General features: G+C 45.3%; 11 protein-coding genes across 11 annotated transcripts; 5 read left to right on the top strand and 6 right to left on the bottom strand. All coding sequences in view use genetic code 12, as the record gives it.

Annotated features, from left to right (window-relative positions):
- Positions 1-164: 164 nt before the first annotated feature.
- LODBEIA_P51230 (uncharacterized protein) lies at positions 165-2129 on the bottom strand (the record flags this gene model as incomplete). The annotated part of the gene is made up of 1 exon (XM_066975421.1): positions 165-2129. One exon carries the CDS (start codon positions 2127-2129, stop codon positions 165-167), a length of 1965 nt encoding a protein of 654 aa, XP_066832061.1.
- Positions 2130-2306: 177 nt separating this feature from the next.
- LODBEIA_P51220 (uncharacterized protein) lies at positions 2307-2843 on the bottom strand (the record flags this gene model as incomplete). The annotated part of the gene is made up of 1 exon (XM_066975420.1): positions 2307-2843. One exon carries the CDS (start codon positions 2841-2843, stop codon positions 2307-2309), a length of 537 nt encoding a protein of 178 aa, XP_066832060.1.
- Positions 2844-3712: 869 nt separating this feature from the next.
- On the bottom strand, positions 3713-4522 carry LODBEIA_P51210 (uncharacterized protein; the record flags this gene model as incomplete). The annotated part of the gene is made up of 1 exon (XM_066975419.1): positions 3713-4522. The coding sequence occupies one exon, from the start codon at positions 4520-4522 to the stop codon at positions 3713-3715; it is 810 nt and encodes a 269-aa protein (XP_066832059.1).
- A 216-nt stretch (positions 4523-4738) lies between these two features.
- Positions 4739-8803, top strand: LODBEIA_P51200 (uncharacterized protein; the record flags this gene model as incomplete). Its single annotated transcript, XM_066975418.1, has 1 exon — positions 4739-8803. The coding sequence occupies one exon, from the start codon at positions 4739-4741 to the stop codon at positions 8801-8803; it is 4065 nt and encodes a 1354-aa protein (XP_066832058.1).
- Positions 8804-8973: 170 nt separating this feature from the next.
- LODBEIA_P51190 (uncharacterized protein) lies at positions 8974-10128 on the bottom strand (the record flags this gene model as incomplete). Its single annotated transcript, XM_066975416.1, has 1 exon — positions 8974-10128. One exon carries the CDS (start codon positions 10126-10128, stop codon positions 8974-8976), a length of 1155 nt encoding a protein of 384 aa, XP_066832057.1.
- A 695-nt stretch (positions 10129-10823) lies between these two features.
- On the top strand, positions 10824-11774 carry LODBEIA_P51180 (uncharacterized protein; the record flags this gene model as incomplete). The annotated part of the gene is made up of 1 exon (XM_066975415.1): positions 10824-11774. The coding sequence occupies one exon, from the start codon at positions 10824-10826 to the stop codon at positions 11772-11774; it is 951 nt and encodes a 316-aa protein (XP_066832056.1).
- A 358-nt stretch (positions 11775-12132) lies between these two features.
- On the top strand, positions 12133-12771 carry LODBEIA_P51170 (uncharacterized protein; the record flags this gene model as incomplete). The annotated part of the gene is made up of 1 exon (XM_066975414.1): positions 12133-12771. The coding sequence occupies one exon, from the start codon at positions 12133-12135 to the stop codon at positions 12769-12771; it is 639 nt and encodes a 212-aa protein (XP_066832055.1).
- A 186-nt stretch (positions 12772-12957) lies between these two features.
- Positions 12958-13692, bottom strand: LODBEIA_P51160 (uncharacterized protein; the record flags this gene model as incomplete). Its single annotated transcript, XM_066975413.1, has 1 exon — positions 12958-13692. One exon carries the CDS (start codon positions 13690-13692, stop codon positions 12958-12960), a length of 735 nt encoding a protein of 244 aa, XP_066832054.1.
- A 385-nt stretch (positions 13693-14077) lies between these two features.
- Positions 14078-14401, bottom strand: LODBEIA_P51150 (uncharacterized protein; the record flags this gene model as incomplete). Its single annotated transcript, XM_066975412.1, has 1 exon — positions 14078-14401. The coding sequence occupies one exon, from the start codon at positions 14399-14401 to the stop codon at positions 14078-14080; it is 324 nt and encodes a 107-aa protein (XP_066832053.1).
- Positions 14402-15356: 955 nt separating this feature from the next.
- LODBEIA_P51140 (uncharacterized protein) lies at positions 15357-17039 on the top strand (the record flags this gene model as incomplete). The annotated part of the gene is made up of 1 exon (XM_066975411.1): positions 15357-17039. One exon carries the CDS (start codon positions 15357-15359, stop codon positions 17037-17039), a length of 1683 nt encoding a protein of 560 aa, XP_066832052.1.
- Positions 17040-18597: 1558 nt separating this feature from the next.
- Positions 18598-19667, top strand: LODBEIA_P51130 (uncharacterized protein; the record flags this gene model as incomplete). Its single annotated transcript, XM_066975410.1, has 2 exons — positions 18598-18908; positions 19031-19667. 2 exons carry the CDS (start codon positions 18598-18600, stop codon positions 19665-19667), a joined length of 948 nt encoding a protein of 315 aa, XP_066832051.1.
- Positions 19668-19786: the final 119 nt, after the last annotated feature.

The following is a 19786-nucleotide window of genomic DNA, read 5'->3' as shown; positions in this document are numbered from 1 at the left end:
ATTGAGATGTGTCTATTTTTATCTGTGTGGAGACTATCGTTGAGTGTTTCAGTTGGTGGACAGGAAGTTCTTTCCCCCTGGCGCCATAGGCAACTCCAGTTCCATTTTTTCATAAATCGATAATAATACATTCTTTTTTTGCTTCTATCTAAGCTAGCTATATCTCACAAATATATATCTTCGTTAATATCATAAACAGCTTCATCAGCCAGTTGTTGTTGTTGTTGGTGGTGGTGGACGGTATCGTCTTCATTGAATTTATCAACAAGCAAATCCAATTGGTGTTTGAAATGAACAGTATCCACATCGGTGACTCCGTAAACTTTAATATTTGAAACATTGACAGCGTGATTAAACAAAAAGTATAAATTGGAACCTGCAACTTGACTATTGATGAATCGTATCGGTAATTTGATATGATTGATACTTTGAGGTTTTACGCGATTGCTCTTGAGCACCTTGTACTTGGAAACGTATTTGTTCTTGCTCTCGATAACGTCGAATTTCAACTTGTCAAACCCAACTTTCGAGTCGGGCTTAAACCCAATCGAGACTTGTGTATCCTCGTTTCCCTCTCGAGGCAATGCTCCTGTTTGTATGAGGATATCTGTCGGTATGATTGGTGAAGATAGACGAATTCCCAATTGGTCACCTCCTTGCCATGTGACTTCGTCGTCTAATATTACATGGTTTGCATTATGGGGACTGCTGACGTCATTAGCAAACCAGTTTTGCAAAGTGTGGAATATCCCAGTTTGCAGTTGCGGCTGAGGGGTGAGAAACCCCAAGATTCTTGCCCCCTCGGCGAAATCAGCATAGTTTTTGTGCTTGGCAGACTTTGAAATCAATTCTAGCATGGAATTCAACCATATCTTGTTTGAAGGCGGGTGTAAAGTGTCATTGACAATATTCAAATTGTCCATGAATGAGCTGACCTCGGATTTGATCTCATTTTGAATGTCATTTTTGATCTCAGAAGTAGAATCAACTATGGCCTTGTCCACGTAATCTTTTAACGCTTGCAAATCCGCCAATTTCTCAAGATTTTCAGGATTTTCGAACTGTTTTAGTTTTTCTAGTTTTTCATCAATGTATGAGCTCTGATACGAGTCAAGGAATTTATTCAAAAATTGGTGAAATTCTGGAGCGATGCGCACGTGACCATCCTCGAGAGTGACAGCTTCACCACTGCCCACCACCAGCAAATTGGTCAATTCCAGCTTGAGTTTCTCGAATCTTGTTTCCATGCTCATAATGTTGTCTCGTAGTTGGTCTTCGAGTTGGCTGATTTTGTTGCTGATGGAGATGGTTTTGAAAAATTGTGGTGATTCCTGTTGCAATATTAACACGGCAAAGGCAATGACGCAGGACAAGAGGAAGGCAACTAGCGCAAAAGTCCAGTAGTGCAAAGACACGCTCGGGCTGGTTGATGCCGAAGGTGACCTTGGTTTTCTTGAATCTGCTGCGGGTTGTTCAGGAGACTCGATTTGGGATAATTTAGGCGTGGGCACCAATCCAGGCAGATTTCTTGCTTGTTGACCCTTTTGCTTGAAAAAGTCGTCAGCGCCTGCGCCTGCGTTAGAGCCCACGTCCGATTCATACTCACATTCAGACTGATATTCATCACTGATACCTTCGAAATAGGTGTTTTCCTCGCTCACGTCAAAGTCCTCGTCTTGGCCAGAATCATCATCGTCGTGGCTATCATAAAAATCTCCATTGTTGATATTACGAAGAAACTCATGATACGACTGATTCAACTCTTGTTCGTCTAGATCTTTGTCTACTTGTCCGTTCAAAGTCATTGAGATCTCTTTTTCCACCTCGATTCTCCTGTTCAGGCTGCCGTTCACCACGCACCGGCTATTGGAAGTATTCTCAAAGACCGATGTTCGCGTGGGTAGAGTTTCCTCTAGTGCCGGTGGAGATCGTAGTGGCCGCGCCTTGCCAACCATATTCTGCAAGTTTATCGAATGGTCTTCGTCGGTATCCTCGTGGAATGCTGGAACCAAGGGAAACTTCCGAGGACCAGCTGTGGCAGTCGTGGTGGGCATCCGTAGAGATTCTAAGCTGGATGGCATCAAGATGCTTGTCGCTATAGTGTTGAGCCGCACTACGAAAAACTTCATACCGAGAGATGCCGCAGTAGCTGGCGGTTGTCGATATGCGTCGTTTTATCACCACCACCACCAGCACCACCACCACAACTTCAACCACAACGACAGCTGCAACCTACTTCTTCTTCTCCTCTCTAAAGCATCATGTATTCAATACACATAGCTAGAAAAAAAAATCATTAAAAAATTTCATGACAATCTCTTGAGCAAGTTTTCAGGACTTGAGATATCGGTAAAGTCACCGTCCGATTCACTGGCCAAGTACTTGATGTAGCCATCGACAACAATGGCCGCATATCTCTCCAACCTCAAGCCCATGCCCGCCTTGCTCATGTCCAAGACATAGTCGTCGCCCAACTCCTTGGAGATCTTGCCCTCGGGGTCAGTAGCAAAAATAATGAAATTCTCTGGGTCCTTGTAGCCCAAGGCCTTACCAAAGGAGGCCTGGACAAACGGGTCGTTGGTGGCAAAGACGATAATGTTCTTGACGCCCTTTTCCTTGAACTGCTTAATGTGGTCAATGTAGGCTGGAATGTGTTTGGTGGAGCAGACCTTGGTGAACGCGCCTGGAATGGCAGTCACGACAACGGTGGCGTCCTTGAACTCTTGGGCCAAGTCGAGTGGTTTGGGATCCCCATTGGACAAGATCCCGTCGTGATCCTTGGTGAATGGGATGTATTTTGGGGTAACGTTCACTGGGAACTTTTCTTCGCTCTTGGTCGACATGCTTATTTTGAACTTACAGGGATCGATGCTTTGCAGTCATGGTCTCTACAGGGATAGGAGAGGAAAGATGTGGTATTTATATATGCTACTGCCCACTTTCAAGGGATGAAGTCGACTCATTGGACTGAGAGCAAACTACGAAAAGGTTTACCGGTGGCGGACTACGGCCACCTCCCCCCTAACAGCAAGCGCACACTCGCAGACGCATCGGTTAGTGAAGATAGCAAGTATACGAATTGGGAATCTCCACGGTTGTTGCGGTTGTTGTGCTAGTGGTTATTGATTAGTTATCCTTGCCCGTCTAGATTGCCAATGCTCCCACAATTGAACCTCTGAAATGCTTGACTTGGGGGGGGGGTTTATTTGGCCCGTTTTTCCCCTATGATGTAATTGATGCAAACTGTTGAAAAGAAGCGGTTTTCCACCGGCTTCCACCAACTCCTGGTTTCATTTTGGTTTGAGAGCGGGACAGCAATGAACGAACGTCGGGCCCTTATTGGCCGTCGTGGCATAAGGGGCAAGCTTCAAGAAAGGGGGATGCGAGTCGTCTTAACCGCTTCGGAGCATCGTCAACGTATACTATCCTACCCTCTCGCATGGCACGGGGTAACTCTATGATTCAGCTCTAAAAGCTCTCTTGCACTTCAAACGAAACTTGGTGATGCTATGAACCAGGCACTTTCCGTATAACTACAGGGAGAGACGTTACATCCACCCAGTTCCTATTGAAAAAAAAAACAGAGAGCAAAAACCCAGTTGTCCCTTCTGTTACCATGTTTACTTGTTTTGTTTTCGTTCGACGAATCTTCTATAGATGATGTTAAATAAACCTCGCCTGCCCTCCTGCGTGGGCAGGATCTATCCCCAAACTAGCCTGATGCATCGACTGTCCTCAGCCGCGCATACAAACGCACAGCCATGGTGACCAACCCACCAACGACACCGCCCAAGTACGCACCAACCAACAACGTGATTGGCCATTGTTGCCACGGTCTGTCCCAGTCCAACGGGATCGGTATCACACCTAGCCAGCAACCACCGAGGGTCAACAACGCTTGCGACAAAATGCTGTGGCTGAAAATGGTGTAGTAGATGTCTTCCAACTCAAACAAGATCTTGAACCTGTCGAAATCTAACGAATACAAACACGCGAGCGGCCCGATGACCAATTGAGATAAATGTAGCGCAAGCAAAATGGTCTTGGTGGTGTATCCGTAAACTGGCGCACCAAGCAAGATGATGATGAAAAACAAGGGAACCGCGTAAACGAGACTCACTAGTATACTCGAGAGTATGAGCAAGGGCACATTATCGTGCTTGGACCGTTTCTTTAAGTTGGTGATTACCATGTAGTTGTAGATGGCCTCGAGCGGTAAACTCGTGATATATCCTTTGAGCATCACCCCTTCCACGTTGTTGGTTAGACCAAAGTAAAACATCCCGCCGAGCACTAGCAAATTGTGCACTGGTAGAACCGCCAAATCACTCTTGACCTGAGGAACGACGTCCTGGGGGTCGGGCAAGCTACTAGCGGCATTGGCAAATGCTCCGTTCACGTCACTTCGAAAAGATACCGACTTCTTGATCTGCTTCGGCGCGTTGTTGTTGCTGCTAATGCCACCCGTGGCTCCACCGCCACTACCGTTCTTTTCCCTCGCAGGACCTGCTCCACGTTTCATTCGACAATGTTCTTTGGCTGCGGTCTGTGTCTAGCCACTTCTTTTCAATTCAATTCAAACAGCGTACCCAGTAGAATCCGATATCCACCACCACAGGACTGGAAGAAAAAAATGCTTGTAGAGAAAAAAAATCGAGATTTGGCACCACTTTCACGAAAAGGATCTTGTCAAAGCTGTATCTAGAGACAACCACACGAGGTTCTTGCAAATAGCCCAATGGAAGTGTATAACGAGTTCCTCGATCCATCGAGAATAACGAGCTGCGTTGGTTGCAACTTTATATCTGCAAAGGCGAAGAATCTAATCGTCGCCAAGGGCTCGCTTCTTCAAGTCTTTGATGTGGTGCAGCTCAAGCTGTCGACTGTCAACAAGCCCCAGTTTCGGTTACATCTCGTACGGCAGTTTAAACTCCAAGGCAGCATCTTGGATTTAAAGGCCATCAAAACGTTGGAAAGCCCCGATCTCGATTATCTCATTGTATCTACGAAATATGCTAAATTCTCCATCGTGAAATGGAACCATCTCCTGCATGACATTTCGACGGTGTCCTTGCATTATTACGAAAACTGTATTCAGAACTCAACAATTGAAGAGTTGGGGTACTCGGAACTACTCGTAGAGCCGACTCACAACTCAGTTACATGTCTTCGATATAAGAATCTTTTGTGTTTTTTACCTTTGGAGGGATTAGATGACGACGACGACGACGATGATGATGATGATGAGGAGGAAGACGAAGAGGAAAAGAATGGTAAAAAAACGGACCATGGCAAAGCCAATGGGAGAAATGCCAAGAGGAATGAAGAAGAGAACGGCACTGTGCTTGGACTGCGCCAGTTTTTCGATTCGAGCTTCATTTTGGATGCGGGAGTGTTGGACCCCTCCATCGACACCTTGATTGATATGCAATTTTTACACAACTACCGAGAACCCACAGTTGCCATACTATCACACCGAGCCCATGCGTGGGCAGGCAATTTGATTCAACGAAAAGATAACATCCAGCTCGAAGTGATGGCCTTGGACTTGGTGCTGAAAACATCGTCATCCGTTTACCGAATCGAGAATTTGCCTTATGAAGTGGAGCGAGTTGTTCCCTTGCCCTTGCCGTTAAATGGCTGCTTGTTGATTGGATGCAACGAGGTGATGCACGTCGACAATGGCGGAATCATCAAGCGTATATCCGTCAATCCATTCACGGCACTCACAACTGCGTCGGTTAAAAGTTATCAGGATCAAAGTGACCTCAGTTTGAAACTTGAAAACTGCAGTGTGATACCTATTCCAGATGATCATCGGGTGTTGATAATATCGGAGCAGGGCCTGTTTTACTTTGTCAATTTCGAGTTGGATGGCAAATCCATCAAGCGAATCTTTATCGAAACGGTGGATCCAAAGATGTACAACGATATCAAACTCACACTACCGGGCGAAGTGGCTGTTTTGGACAAAAACTTGCTTTTCATGTCCAATCTCAACGGAGACAGCTCCTTGGTCGAGGTCAAGTACCGAGATTCTTCTCTGAAAGTGGTTGAGGCAGAGCAAGACAACGAAGAGCAGGGGGAACTGGGCGAAGCGGGCGAAGACTCGGATGAGGACGATTTGTATAAGGAAGAAGAAGAAGAAGAACAACAAAAAGTCTTGAGCAAATCCCACATTGAATTTGTACTTCAAGATACGCTTGTCAATAACAGTCCAATTTCTTCTTTTACTCTTGGCTTGTGCTCTCGCGAAAAATTCAAATCCAACTTGCCCAATCCAAGCTATAATGAGGTTTCAATAATTACAAATGCCGGCTCGCACGAGCAGTCCAAGATCAACATCATTACTCCAACGATTCAACCAAACATTTCATCCTCATTGACTTTTTCCCAAGTTAATCGGATGTGGAACTTGAACCAAAAGTATTTGATAACCTCCGATGATGTCAATCTCAAGTCTGAAATTTTCCAAATCGAGAAATCGTATGCCAGGATGAAATCAAAAGATTTCATCAATGACGAGTTGACAATCAACATGCACGAGTTGAACAATGGCAAGTATATTTTGCAGATAACACCAAAGCAAATTGCATTATATGATAACAAGTTTAAAAAACGATTATCATTGAATGATGAACTAAAAGGTGATGAAGTCTTAAGCAGTACTCTACGTGACGAATTGTTGATGATCTTTTTGGCTAGCGGTGATGTCAGAATCTTTTCCATCAACACCTATAACGAAACATACGCCGAGGTTAGCATTCCCAAAATTTTGGACGACACCATCATAACGACTGGGTATATTGCCAGCTCGCATTTGTTGAATGCGGTGCTGAAGAATGTCGAGTTGTTGATCAATCCCAAAAAGAGACGACTTGGCTCAGTCACCACCATTAGTACTCCAGTGGCTGAGGCACCCAAACAGGCCAAGCAGAAAATATTTGTGCTTGTTACTGGTGACAATAGAATCGTGGCATTCAACAGACACCATAATGAAAAATGTTTCCAATTAAACCACGTCAGCAAGTTTACCGATTTACTCAACTTGAGTTTTTTCAACATTGAGCAACAACCGCCAGACCCATTCATTAAGCAAGTGATTCTCAATGAAATCGGTGACAAGGACCACAAAGAAGAGTACTTGACGATTTTAACAATCAGCGGTGAAGTTTTCATGTACAAGTTATTCTTTGATGGCGAAAACTATGTCCTCAAAAAGGATCACGATTTGAAGCTCACAGGTGCGCCAGAAAATGCATTTTCAGTGGGCACCTCTGTTGAGAGACGACTAGTGTATTTCCCCAATTTGAACGGTTACACTTGTATTTTCCTCACTGGAGTGATCCCTTTCCTCATTATGAAGTGTTCGCATTCGATCCCCAGGATTTTCCAGTTCTCCAAAGTGCCTGCAGTGTCGATTTCGGCGTTTTCTGATTCCAAGATTAAAAATGGGTTGATTTTCCTCGATAACGACAAGAATGCTCGTATTTGCGAATTGTCACTCGAGTACAATTACGAATTCAATCTCCCTATTAAACGCGTGCACATTGGAGAGCTGATCAAGTCGTTGGCCTATCATGAGCAATCGGACACATTGGTGGCTTCAACCTACAAGGAGATACCGTATGATTGTGTAGATGAAGAAGGAGAAGTGATTGCCAATGTCCATAGAGATAAACCACCAGCGCAATCATTCAAGGGTTCAATCAAATTGATATCAACACTCAATTGGAAGGTTATCGACTCGTTTGATCTACATGATAATGAAATTGGAATGACGATCAAATCAATGGTGCTCGACGTTGGACTGGGCAGTGCAGGCATAAACAAGAAATTCAAAATCAAACGTGAGTATATCGTTATTGGCACAGGTAAAATCCGGATGGAAGATCTTGCCGCTAATGGATCATTCAAGATTTATGAAATCATTGATATTATCCCAGAACCGGGTAAGCCTGAAACCAATCACAAATTCAAGGAAGTGTTTCAAGAAGAGTCGCGCGGTGCCGTCACGGCGATTTGCGATTTGAGCGGGAGACTAGTTGTTGGACAGGGCCAAAAAGTAATTGTTCGGGATATTGAAGATGACGGGGTTGTCCCCGTTGCATTTTTGGACACTTCGGTTTACATTTCCGAGGCAAAGAGCTTTGGCAACTTGATGCTCTTGGGCGACCCGCTCAAGAGCATCTGGCTAGTTGGATTTGAAGCTGAGCCGTTTCGGGTGGTGATGCTCGGCAAAGATCGTCAGCATCTCGACGTTGAACATGCTGATTTCATAGTCAAGAATGAAGAAATCTATATCCTCGTGGCTGACAACAACAACTGCCTACACATCTTGCAGTACGACCCCGACGATCCCAAGTCCATCAATGGCACAATCTTGCTCAACAAGGCGTCTTTTGAAACGCACGCGGCGACAACGTGTCTCCGAACAGTGCCAAAGGGCGAAACGGGCAACTACCAAATCTTTGGATCAATGATTGATGGGTCCATGTATAACATGTTCCCCGTTAACGAATTGACGTATCGAAGATTGTACATCTTGCAACAACAAGTATCAGACAAACAGTACCATTTCTGTGGCCTCAACCCTAGACTCAACCGATTTGGTGGAGCATTGACTATCCACGACAGTGAAACCAACACCAAGCCAATCTTGGACTACAATTTGATCAAAGAGTTTGCCAAGTTGAATCTTGATAGACAACAAACGTTGGCACACAAGATCAGCAATAAAGGTGTCACGCTGGAACTCTGGAAAGATATAATCGAATGTGAATACTCTTTAGAAGATCTATAGTAAACTAAGTAATAGATGTAATTATTTTTCGATTTTTCAATGGTGCTAAAGCAGCAAAACAAATTTAAAAAAAATCGATGTGATATCAAGGAAAGAAGAACTATACAGAACATAAATTAAAGAAATAGAATTGGAAAGGAAAACAACTAATGGTACAACGTCTCGCCTCTCTAAGCTAAGCACAAGAGAACCGAAATGAGCACGCCGAACATACTTGAAACTGCCGCGGGAGAACCTGCACCGTCATAAGTTTGAACTCCATAGATACCATCTCCCGCATCAGAGGTGGATTCTTGTCCTTGTATAGCCAAACTTGGAGCTGACGAGGAACTAGACACAATCTTTGGTGCCTGTGTAGTAGCAGCGGTAGTTGGAGTTTCGGTGACTATATTGTTGGTGAACACATTGACGGTCTTGGGTTTAGTTGACGCTGGAGTTGGCGCTGTTGTAATGGTGGTGATGGTGGTGGTAGTTGGAGCTGGAGCTGGAGTTGCTGAAGTTGCTGGAGCTGCTGCTTTTGTTACTGAAGATGAAGGTAAATCAGTCAATGGACAATAAGTAGTGTACACCGTATGAACATCGCTCACGATGCCCAACCCGGTAGTGATAATCTGTGAGTTGCAAGCGTCGTCGTTGCATGATACAACAGTGAGCACGGTGGTTGCGTATGCCGTTACCGTCGATGACTCAAGCGGCGATTCGCCAACAGCTGAAGATGAAGGCGCGGATGTGGCGGTGGTGGCAGTGGAGGAGGAAGTTGCCGAGACTGCACCAGCGGCAACTGCGCCGGTGCTAGCTGTGACAATCTCAGTGTGAACTGGGATAAAAGTGGTATAAACCGTCAAATCGGAAGTGTAAACCGAAACGCCCGTGACCACAGCCGTCAATGAACATTGGCCTTCTGAACATGTCGTAAGGGTAAGTGTCGTATTGTAAAGCTCAGTTTCTTCTTCTTGCGAGTCGTCCCATTCCTGGGTGCCGGTCTCAACGGGCACTAGAGTAGTGTACACGGTAAGTATACCGTTGACGGAGGTAGTCACGGTGGTTTCACGTTCCAAATGCGTCGTGACGTGACAGCCACCAAAGCTGTCGCATTCGGTAAGCGTTTCTTCCACGTAGTTGCTCTCGTACTCCGTCTCGTATTCGTAAGATGATACAACCGGCGCCCGACTTGCAGTACTGGTGATAGCGGCAGCTGGAACGGTGGAGTTGGCGTAGGGTGGACAATATGACGATATCGTGGTCGACTTAATTGTCAAAGCTTCCGATGCAGCTTGGACCAAAGATGACGTGAAAAGAGCGACTAAAGTTAATGTTGGTTTCATGTTGGGAAATGTTGATGGCAAATAAAAATGTAAAAGGAAGGAAGAAGTTTGGAAGAAAAAAGACGGGTGGTGGGTTGTGATTATGCGTGTTGTCAGATCACATCATTCTTATATATGCGTTTTGCTTCTTGCTTTTTGTTTGTCCATGATTCATGTGAATCAATGATTGCGATCTTGCGTGCTTGTGGGAGTTGGTACAGCGCAGCTTGCTTCGTTGACTCGTTTGGGGTTCGATTGCATGCCTTCTCTACCCACCGCCGGCGCGTGTGCATAGACTGCTCCACTATTGGTATTTTTCGAGTTTGGAGTGCTGGCTGGTTCTGCTGGTTGGTTATTTTTATGGCTGCAAAAAAGAAAAAAAAAGAAATTTAAAAAATTGGATTTCTGGTCCGTTGTTGCAAAAGGAGAAATACGTGCGGCTTGTTCAAAAATGGAGATACGTGCGGCTTGAACTTTTTGGTTGTTCCAAAAATGGTAGTACGTGCGGCTTATTCTTTTTGGTTGTTCCAAAAGTGGTAATACGTGCGGCTTGTAATTTTCTTTTTTTGGTTGTTGCCTCGGCCGTCACGAACCGTTTTGTTCTTGGACCCGCCAGATTTCGTAGTAGTTGTTGGAATGGTGGTGATACCACAGGGAGTCATTGACATCGAGTTATAAGTTCTCTTGCAGGATTTTCGGAACATTTGCGGTAATCGATGAGGATCTGGCATATAATACTACTGTTTTGGCTTCTACAATTCCCCGCTTTCTTGTGCCACAACAGCTCGCCACCAGCATCCACGGCACAGATTCATGATGGAGATTTTAAGGAAAGTCTAGCCCGAGTGCGATACTCGGTCATTTACTTTTATTCGGACTCTTGTGGCTACTGTCACCGGTTTGAACCAATTTATGAAAATTTAAAATTGTTGTTTAATGGAAGTGGTGGTGGCGGCGGTGGAGGCAGAGGCGAAGAGGAAGAAGAAGGTACTGGAGGTAATGCCAACTTGCAGTTTGTATCGACGAATGCAAAGGAGAATAAGAAATTGAGCAAATTGTTGAGTATCAAACATTACCCGACTATCAAACTTCTAGACTCGTCGAGTAACAGAATATGGACATTTGAAGACAAGAGAGAGATTGAGCAACTATCCAAATTCATCACCCGGCACACCCAAATCGAGCCCAATTACTCCAACATTGCCTCGCGAATTCAGCCATTCGCCAATGTGAGCTCGATTTTGACCAGTAGCAGAGATAGTTTGATCATCTTTACCATGTCGTACTTTCACGACTGGAAAGATTCTCACTATCCATCACATTTCATCCAACGTGTTGCATCGCAGTTTGCACCAATAGACTTCTACGTGTTGAACGTGGATGAAATGACCGATTTCAGCGTGCCTTCGCAATTTGGAGCTGGCAAGTTCCCGAGTGCCGTATACGTTCGAGGAAACTCGTTCAGGCGGCTCAATACCGACTCGCGGGATAGAAACTTTGGCGATTTGAACGAAATACGAATCAGGAAATTCATTGAAGCAGTAGACTCTGCTGGTTCTTCCTGGGTCAGCTTTGATGAGAATTCGCGGGGGATCACTACGGGGAAAAAGGATGGTGAAAACACTAATGACGACGACGATTTTGAACTAGAGCATATAGAATTGTAACCGACTTTTCGTTTTTAACGTTACTCTAGCATTCTCAACTCCAGGACGCAATCTCTCCTCCCCCCCCCCCCCCCTTTTCCCCCTCCCTTCCCCTGGAATGGGGCATCATGGATGGTGAGTGGTCAACTCGTGATGTTTTTGCTAAAACTGTGGAGAATGGAAATCCCCTGGTTACCATCCTGCATATACTCCCCGCAAAAAGTAGTTGATGCGTTGACGTGTTGAAAAAAAACCTCAGCATGAACCAACCACCAACAAGACCAATAACACCACCACCACCACCACCACCTGCTAAACCCGAGCTAGCAGCGATTCCTCCAGTACTCAGTAAAATAAGAAGTAGAAGAAGAGCCGAGCCATGAACATTTTCAGATTTCTAGGCGACTTGTCCCACTTGGCAAGCATCTTCATACTATTATACGCAATCGAAACCAACAGATCCATAAATGGGCTTTCGCTCAAGACGCAAGCGCTATACGTGTTGGTGTTCTTGACGCGATACTTGAACTTGTTCACCAAGTTTTACTCGGTATACAACAGCTTGCTCAAGATTATCTTTATCGCGAGCTCGATATACACCGTCTACGTCATGGTGTACAAGTATCCCAAGACTATCACGAATCACGTGGACACTTTCCCCGTGAGATACTTGATTGGCGGTGCTGCGCTAGCGAGCTTGATCTTTACGCACAAGTACACCCCGGGAGAGATCATTTGGAGTTTCAGTTTGTGGCTTGAGGCCGTGGCCATCTTGCCGCAGATGTTCATCTTGCAACGCACGGGCGAAGCTGAAAACATCACCACCCACTATATTTTCGCGTTGGGGTTATATCGTGCGTTGTACATCCCCAATTGGATCTATAGGTATTTTGCCGAGAACCATTTCGACTATGTCTCGGTGTTGAGTGGATTGTTGCAAACGGCCATTTATTCTGATTTCTTTTACATCTACTATACTAAGGTTATGAAGGGCAAGAAGTTTGAATTGCCAGTATAAGAGAGAGTTGCTGAAGCAAGAGGAGAAAGTGCCAAGGGATACAATACTATGGCTCGCTAGTGGTTCGTGTATGCTGCGTGAGGTTATCTCTGGGTCTGTGTCTGTGTATATCTAGAAGTTGATCTGAAGTTTTTCTTTTTTTTTTTTTTTTTTTTTTCAATAATAGTTTCAATTCTTTCTTAACCTTTAATCTCTCTTTAGTGGGTAGTATTCGGTCCTGACGCCATCCTTTGTAACAATCATGATTTCAAGACCGTCGCCCACGTAGATGTGCCTCTCTCCGGCCGAGGTGAAAGCGTCTCGGACCAACTCGATGACTTCTTCCAAAGTCAAGTACTTCATGGGTTTCTTCTCTTTACCGTCGGTACCCGGTACATATTGGTTCTTGAAATTGACCTGGTTATCCAAAAACGGCATGATCAAGCTTGCCGCGGCACCACCAGCTCTACACTGTTCTCGTTCGTAGCTTCCCACTGGGTCGTACGAATACACCGCACCTTTGCCTTCTTCGTCCAAGCCGGCAATCAACGTACTGACGTAAAAGGGGAAGAACCTCTTGCCGTAAAGCAAATGCTGGATATATCTAGCAGCACTCCTGATTTCCAATTTTCTGTTCTCATTGTCAAACTTGTACCATTTGAACGCTTGCTTGAACCGATCTATCAAGGCCACCCCGTCGGCCGCAAACCCGTTTGCCGTCATCAAGATGTTGTCCCCCACATTGTGGACCCTTGGCTCGTATCTGGATTGTATCGAGTATCCTTCGACTTGTCTAGTATCGCCTGCCAACACGGCAAAGTCCTCTCCTGCTATGCCAAGCACGGTCCCCCCATTATCCGAATAAGGGTTGAATCGGTGTTCAATTGGCACCGAGTGTATTTCCGCGGAGTATTCCGATGCCACCGTTGTTTGACCCGACATTGCTTTCGCTACTTACCTACTTACTTACCTACCAGGCTGGTTTGTTGGTTGGTGTGGGTGTAATTGTGCTGCTAAAGTTTTGTTCGCCACTACGACTCCAGCGTCGGGTATCAACAACTGGTAGCAACCCACCGGGACCGTGAAATGTAGAGAGCATCCAAAGGATCAGACATCAACAGGATCTATCCAAGTTGACATACACAGGGCCATGTTCTCTCGCTGTCTCTTTTTATATACATATATACAAGGCTTCTATTACAATGCAGTTCCTAGATTCGTTGGTTTTTTTTGAGGGGTTTTTTTTTTTCGTCTTTTGATTTTACCAACTTGTCTCCTGGCGACCCGGTATTCCTCTTGAGCAATCCCTCAAGTAATTGTTGTCCACTCACCTTCCAAACTGCAGCTGTTCCTGGATTCTAGCGATATAAGCTCTGGAAATGACATTCCAGGACCGCATGTACTTTTCTCGACACTGAGCAATGCATGAGTTCTCCTCGGCGTCAAGAAACCCCTTTGGTGTTTCAACGCATTTGTCAAAACAATTCTCCGTTATAGTTCTCACCAACTCAGTAGCGTTAGCGGCGGCCAACTCCTGGCTTATCTGCTGTTTCAACTCCGCAGTGATCTTCTGCGCCTGAGTTGAAATTGCCGGCTCGGTCGCCGAGGCTGAGTCTTCTGCTGCTTTGCGGGTGCTATTCCAGAATGCCATTGATGCAAGATATATGACTCTCTATCTAGCGTTGCGGGAGAGGGCAAAGGGGAAGGATGTCTACTACGACGTTTTTACACCACCACTTGCCAGCCACTTGCGTTTCCACCGGCATGTCTCGAAAAAAAAAAGTTGGTTCGCATCACGTGTACATGCACGTGCGTATCACGTGCATATCACGTGTAGTGTCGCATATTTTTTCCTCCCCAACGCGACAATGACACTTGTCGAAGATAAGCCGAACTGAACCACTGATACCAAAAAGAAGGGGGGGGGGGGTTTAATGAAGTAATTACGAGGCACTTCTTTTGCTGGCGTGAGTGTTTCTTTGCTCCGTTTTATTTTCTTACCGGGATCTCAGTCAAACCAACTGGTTGGTACGAGATAAGGACTATCAGCCAAGAGCCGGTGAGAGCTATTATTGGTTAGCGAGTTACCGAGGAAGATAAAGTACGTGCCATTCCGGATGTCTCGCGATCCCTTGCCACCTCTCCCTCTGTACTGCTTCTCCTTATCCGTATAAGATTCGCATATGATGCTCGTATTCTCCGGCGTATTTTTAAAGGAAAGGCCCGCTAGCTGTTTGCATTCTTTGCATTGAGAAGAAAACAAAACGGTTACCGGCGCTCGCCGATACAACACACGCAGACACATGGGTATGATATATATCTATCGGCATCTGTATATCTGGATATCTATCTGCGCATATACCATGGATTTTTTTTTTTTTTTAAGATTGGACCTCTGTCTTCTCCAGTTTTGACGAATATAGACTTTCCAATACAACTTGTAATGAAGATTGCTTTGGTCCAGTAAGTACCACTGCTACAACCACTGGCACAGCTACTACTAGAAATAAGAATAGAGCGGATTTGACATGTCAACTACCGTCCCCGGAGAAAAACCGACACATTTGTTTGTACTTATACATGGACTCTGGGGCTCGCCAAGTCACATGCAAACAATCGAAAGCTTTTTGAAAGACTCAATCACGTCGGAAATCACCCCAGATAAAATCTCCACGTTGAAACCAGCCTGTTTCAGGTTTTGGAAGACCTACGACGGATTGGACCTCAATTCGCGCAAGATCATCCAGGAAATCTTTTACGAGATCGAGTCCTTGAAAGAGAAAAACCACTTGGTTGTGAAACGAATCAGTTTCATTGGCTATAGCTTAGGTGGATTGATTTCGCGATATGTAATTGGCTTGCTAAACGAAATTGGCTTTTTCGAACAAGTCGAGCCTGTATTTTTCACCACTTTTGCTACACCTCACTTGGGGATAGAGTTTTTCAAAAAAAATGTCTTTGATGGCATCGCCAACCATGTGGGGCCCTATTTGTTTGGGAAAAGCGGAGGGCAATTGTTTCTTGCCGACCACGAAAAATTGCTAGTCCAGCTTGCCGACCCTGACAAGAAATTCTTGCAAGGTCTCAGCAAGTTCAAACGTCACATCTTGCTCGCTAATGTCAAGAATGACAGAACCGTGGCGTTCTACACCTCCTTCATCACCCTGTATTCCCCATTCGAAGACTTGGATAAAGTAAAGATCAAGTATTTGAAAAAATTGCCGCACACGAGGATCGCGGGGAAGTTGGTGAGGCCGAAATTTATCGATTTGAACAGGTCTCACGTGGTGCCCTTGCACGAATCACGCCTTTTCAAAGGCAACATCCAAGAGGAGACCCCACTTATAAGGAAAAACAAGTATTTGAAGATATTGGTGATTATCTTGTTGACCTCCTTGTTTGTGCCCGTCTGGATCCCATTTATCTTCTCCACGAGCATAACGGTGTCCATCTACAGCTTTGTCAAGGTCAAGATCCACAAGTTGCCAAATGTCAAACACCATTGGAAACGAGTGTTGGAATACGTTTACGAAAACTCGCCCATTGACCCGGAAGATCTCAAGGCTAGTCGGAAACTGAGGGAAAAGAGGAGCCAGGTTGAAAATCATGAAAGCTTCAAAGGCGACACTTCACACATCACCGAGGGAACAATGGAAGGCATGCTTTATGCCGAAGAGAGGTTTGCCGATAGAAACAAGAGCCAGGATTCCCGAGCTAACGAAGAAGAAGAAGAAGAAGAAGAAGAAGAAGATGATGATGATGAAGATGATGAAGATGATGAAGATGTAGATGCAGATGCAGATGACTCTTCCTCTTTCTCCGGCAGAGTATCAGTTCCCGAGTCACAGCTCGAGGGGCAGGAGAATGGCGATTTCAAAGTGGGCAACAGCATGGGTCCAAAAATGAAAAAGGATATATTGTCGGGAAAGAAAATCTCCACCTCAAAGCTAGTTGACATGGACTACGAGTTAAACGATAAGGTCATTGTCGAGCATATCCCCACGCTAGAAAACTACACTGACTCCAAACTTTTTGAAAAAAGAGTCGAACTCCCGTTAAGCAACGACAAGAGATACATGATGGAAAACTTGAACAAGATCAAGTGGATCAAAGTACCCGTGTTTTTGGATGTCTGGAATGCGCATGATGGCATTGTAAGCCGTCGAGGTCCAAAGACTAATCCGAAAGGAGCTGCCACAATCGGCCTCTGGGTTTCGGTTTTGAGAACTTACATGCAAGGTGAAGATAAATATAGAGATAATGATAGCACCTTGGTTGATGTATCCTGACGTGAACTTGTCTTTTTGTTTGCTTGCTTTATTTCGAGGGTTTTTGAATATCAATAAATATATATTTATTAGAGTTATCGTTATTACCCTGCTGCTGCTGCCGCTGCTGCTGCTGTTGTTGTTCTTTCCGAAAGCTATTTTTGGCCTCGAAATTATTGAACTCTTTAGCCAACTCAGCTCAACTGCTGTGACGCAAGTTCTCAACTGGCCAAAGGTAAACCAGTTCATGTACGAAGTGGACCCCCGCCCCTATCACCCCAAGCGTGCCTGTCTTTCGAGAAATGCAAGATTACCCCTCAATGTTTGTTTGAACGCGTAGCAATGCTATGCCTAGTACTGCTTCTTCTTTGAGGGGGAACGCAGGAACCGAAACCACCTCCAGATCCTTCGTAACCCCCCTACCCTTCAATTAAGCACATGAGTCGCCCGTGACCCCTCCCTGAAGACACTAGAGTCTATGTATATATCAATTCTTTCTGGGACTTGCCCACTAACTGGTGGAAGCTAGGGAAACATAACTACGTTTGATGTAGAGTATTTCCCTGATTTTTGGTTGGAATAACAGCGCAAAAGGTCTGCGCCTGCATCGACAGACCTGTCACCACCAGTTGATGTATAGAAAAGATCAACAATTTCTTCCACTTCAATAATCAATCTTTCATTTAAAGAAGGAATAGCACAAGACAGGCTCTTCCCTTTCCAGGGGAGAAGGCGGCACGCAGGCTTGGAGCTTCCCATTTTTTTTTTTTCACACAGGCGATTGGTTTTCAATAATATCGGTAGAATTCGAAAAGTAAAGTTATTCTTCGTGGAGTGGCCGTGTTTTGTCCTCCTCCCCCTCCATAGGTGAAACGCAGTTACCAGCACGTCTGGATAACAACTGATGAAAACGGACTTCATTTGGACAATTTGGATCATTGTTATCGGGTTTTTTATTCACACCAACTTGCATTTTTGTTGGGTTCATGGAAAGTGAGCTTCATGAACCTATTTTTTTATGCAACCCCCATTTGAAGATGAAAATGAAAAGATCCATCCAGGCAGCAGCAAGCCAGTATATAGCCCCACATATAGAATGCTGCTAGTTTGAAATCCAATCTGCTATGAACATCTATTTAGACCGCACGGCTGTTGCAAACCCCCTCCCTCTCTTGTGTGGTTTTTTTTTTTGTATTCCCAGTTGCAACAAAATACCGCTTAAACCCACTCTCTGCGAAATATCAATTCCACCCACATTTCTTTACTCACATCCACTTGCTTTGACATCACCAGCTCCAAGTCCTTGATGTACGTCTTTGAGCTTCGCCCTCTCGAAATGGGACACTTGCATAAAGAGGAAGAACTTGTGCTACCCCCTTTCTGCCCTCAAGGATGCTAAAAATATAACTGATGCAACTCCCTCCATCCAAAAAAAGAACGCATTATAAATACCCGCTGAAAACCCCATCATCCATCCAAGTTCTAGCTGTGCTCGAGGTTTGTCCCTTACTCCACCAGCAAGTAGCATTTTACACTCGCTTTTACATTTCGTGTTACTGTTTTTTTTTGCTTTCAGACAATGCTACTTTCAAAGTTACTTCTTGTAGCCCTAGTCAGCGGCTCGGCTCAGGGCGCCATTCTCGAGAAGTTGTTCCAGAAACCAAGCAAGGCTCCGGCTTCAAGCCAGAAGCAGAAGCCCATCTCGACTGTTTTGCCCACTTCTGTCAAGGAGCCCAAAACTTCCCTTGAACCGACTTCAATTGTTTTGCTGTCTCTGATCAGCTCAAAAGAGTCGAAAAAGTCAACCGTTGCTCCAGTACCAACCACTTCAGAGGAACCAAAGCGTAGCCGCCCCGCTACTCCAACGACTTTGACCACCATTACTCTGGTGTTGCCAACTTTTACTAGTGCTCCAAAAACAAGCCAGGAAGAAACGCTGGTTCCCAAGACCACTAGTGCAAAAGCTACTAGAAGTCCAAAGAGTACACCTACTAAGGAAACAACGCCAACAGTTCAACCAACGATGCCTACTTCGAAAGCACCAAAGACGAGCCCCAAAAAGACAACCACGCCCACCGTCCCAACTCCAACCACGACTCCAACTCCAACTCCAACTACAAGTCCAACAGTTCAACCAACAGTGCCTACTTCGAAAGCACCAAAGACGAGCCCCAAAAAGACAACCACGCCCACCGTCACAACTCCAACCACGACTCCGACTCCAACTCCAACTACAAGTCCAACAGTTCAACCAACAGTGCCTACTTCGAAAGCACCAAAGACAACCACGCCCACCGTCACAACTCCAACTATAAGTCCAACCACGACTACGACTCCAACTCCTACTACAAGTCCAAGTCCAACTACGACTACGACTCCAACTCCAACTACAAGTCCAAGTCCAACAGTTCAACCAACAGTGCCTACTTCGAAAGCACCAAAGACAACCACGCCCACTGTCACAACTCCAACTATAAGTCCAACCACGACTACGGCTCCAACTCCAACTATAAGTCCAACAGTTCAACCAACAGTGCCTACCTCCAAAGAAGCAAAGCCTACGCAGCCTCCACGTCCTTCCCCAACTTTGCCCGTGCTTCCAACTCCTCCACGCCCTATCATACCAAGAAACCTGACCACAACTATTGAAATGACCAGAACGGTGACCAGCAGTGAGATACCTCAGAAAGCTGCTAAAGAGACTTCGGCTCCTAAACCACCAGAGACACCTTCCAAGCCCGCAAAGACAACTGCACTCCCAACCGTTC

Source organism: Lodderomyces beijingensis, assembly GCF_963989305.1.
Source record: "Lodderomyces beijingensis strain CBS 14171 genome assembly, chromosome: 6".
Lineage (NCBI taxonomy): Eukaryota > Fungi > Ascomycota > Pichiomycetes > Serinales > Debaryomycetaceae > Lodderomyces > Lodderomyces beijingensis.
The sequence above is the reverse complement of the archived record's forward strand: the minus strand, read 5'-3'. Positions and strand labels throughout refer to the sequence as shown.